The 1,976-nt window shown below is 38.5% G+C and overlaps 1 protein-coding gene across 1 annotated transcript; it reads right to left on the bottom strand.

Moving 5' to 3' along the window:
• Nucleotides 1-373: 373 nt before the first annotated feature.
• On the bottom strand, nt 374-1,373 carry LOC139377462 (gamma-crystallin M2-like). Its single transcript, XM_071120491.1, has 3 exons — nt 1,316-1,373; nt 861-1,103; nt 374-723 (listed from the first exon to the last, which is right to left on the bottom strand). Exons 1-3 carry the CDS (start codon nt 1,343-1,345, stop codon nt 433-435), a joined length of 564 nt encoding a protein of 187 aa, XP_070976592.1. The 5' UTR covers nt 1,346-1,373; the 3' UTR covers nt 374-432.
• Between the last annotated feature and the right edge of the window lie 603 nt (nt 1,374-1,976).

The raw sequence follows: 1,976 nt of genomic DNA, 5'->3' as shown, positions 1-1,976 counted from the left end.
CCATTGTTATTTTCCAAAATCTTCAAGCTCTATCAAATTGGTTGTTGATCATTGCTAGACAAACATTTTCAGGGCTTTTTGTTTCTGAAAGAGGGGCCAGTCATGTGGCCTTTCATGTCCATGGTAAAATCCTGATTTGATTATAGAAATCTTTTATATGTATATTTCTAGAGAAAAAGTTATGTGTTATGATGAAGTCAAATAAAGTGTTACCCAAAAGTATTTTAAGTTCTGCAAGACATATTATCAATGAATCACTAGATTTTGTTCATGTTAGCATAATTGGTCTCAGCTATATGGCAAGTGGTGCAGGTGTGTGAACAAGAAATCAGATGGTTCATTTTTTGTCACACATAAAAAGACACACATTAAATAGGTCTGTGAATAATTTTATTCAATGGCTTTTCTTGCTAACGGTACATCAAGCAATATTTAGTACCAGGAGTCCATGATACGCCTCATGCTCATGAACCTCATACCTCTCATGCCTCCCATTCCTATGCCGCTGCTGAAGTTCTTGCACTCTCCAGGCCTCATGTACATCATCCTGCCTCTGAAGTGGTTCTGCTCGTACATCAGCCAGTGGCCGTCCATCACGTTGCAGGACTGGCAGTCGGACATGCGGTAACGACCCATGATGGAGTCACAGTCGTCCATCATCTCGTGCATCTGACCTCCGAAGTTCTCTCTCTCGTAGATTCTCATCTTGTAGTTTCCTCTGTGCTGTTAGGATAAAAATACAGGTTTCACTGATTAGAGAAATTATATATACAATTGTTTATGAGAGTATAACCATCAAAATATATTTTACTTTCAATGAAAAGATATTACTATTTTAAGCTGAAATATTTTCAAACTACCATGGGGATCATGTGACAGGACTTGATGCAATCACTCATTCCAAAGTTGCGCATGTAGTCAGGGTAGTCGCCCCTCCTCATGAAGTACTGGTTTCCCATGTAGTTGTTGCGGTCGTAGACCATGAAGCAGCCATTCTCAACCCTGCAGGAGTGGCACCTGCTCAGGTTGGAGCTCATGTCAGTGCAGTCGCTGCTGCACTCATAGGAACGACCCTGGAAGTTCTTGTCCTCGTAGAAGACGATCTAAAAATAAAAAGGAATAATTTCGATGAATTAAACAATTGTATGAAACAAACAATTTAGAGAAATGTGGGATGCTATTCAGTCACACAGGTATCCAGGTTATTGGGATAAGTAAAACTATGATGTTGTAGTTTGGGGTACTAGAGCCCTTTTGTATAATGATCTATGACAATTAAATGTATAAAACTATAAGAGACCTTTCCAGTGCTTACCTTGCCTATGTTCATTCTGGTGTTGGACATGTTTGCTCACTGTGCTGCTGGTTGCTGCTCCTGAACTGACTTCCTACCTGGTTTAACCTTTTCTTTTATACCTGACCGAACCTAAAGAATCCCCAGCTCCATTGTTCAAACCCCTGACCCAGCAACATGCTATAGAGGCCTATTGAGGCCACTGAGGTCACGTCCACATTTAGAAAGGCTGTTTCTCAAACAAAGTAACATAAAGCCTTTTGAGAGTTTACAACAGATAGTAACAGCTTTGACATTGAAAATTCTCCATACATCACCCAATACTTTCCTAAGTTTTGTAAGCTTATTTGAAATATGCCTTTTTATGAAATATTGGTTAATATATGCCTCGATTTTATACTGTGAGCTCATTTGAGTTAAGACAAAATAGCAGGAATCACATACTCCCTTAAGAGCGGAAGTCTGGTTAACCTGTGACATTAAACTATGTAACACTTATCTTTAGCACAACGTTCCTAACCAGCGAATAATCAACAGTGAGTTGTTACTTAACTAACCTTTGTGGTTAATCACCATGATACTGGAGTCATCTTTGCAACATTTAAGACATTTCAACAACAATCCATTAATTTATAAATCCTCTTGAGGTAAAAAAAAAATACATTTGATAACACTTATTTTA

The sequence above is a fragment of the Oncorhynchus clarkii genome, chromosome 20, assembly GCF_045791955.1.
Source record: "Oncorhynchus clarkii lewisi isolate Uvic-CL-2024 chromosome 20, UVic_Ocla_1.0, whole genome shotgun sequence".
In the NCBI taxonomy this organism is placed as follows: domain Eukaryota; kingdom Metazoa; phylum Chordata; class Actinopteri; order Salmoniformes; family Salmonidae; genus Oncorhynchus; species Oncorhynchus clarkii.
This window is presented reverse-complemented; position numbering and strand designations above follow the sequence as displayed.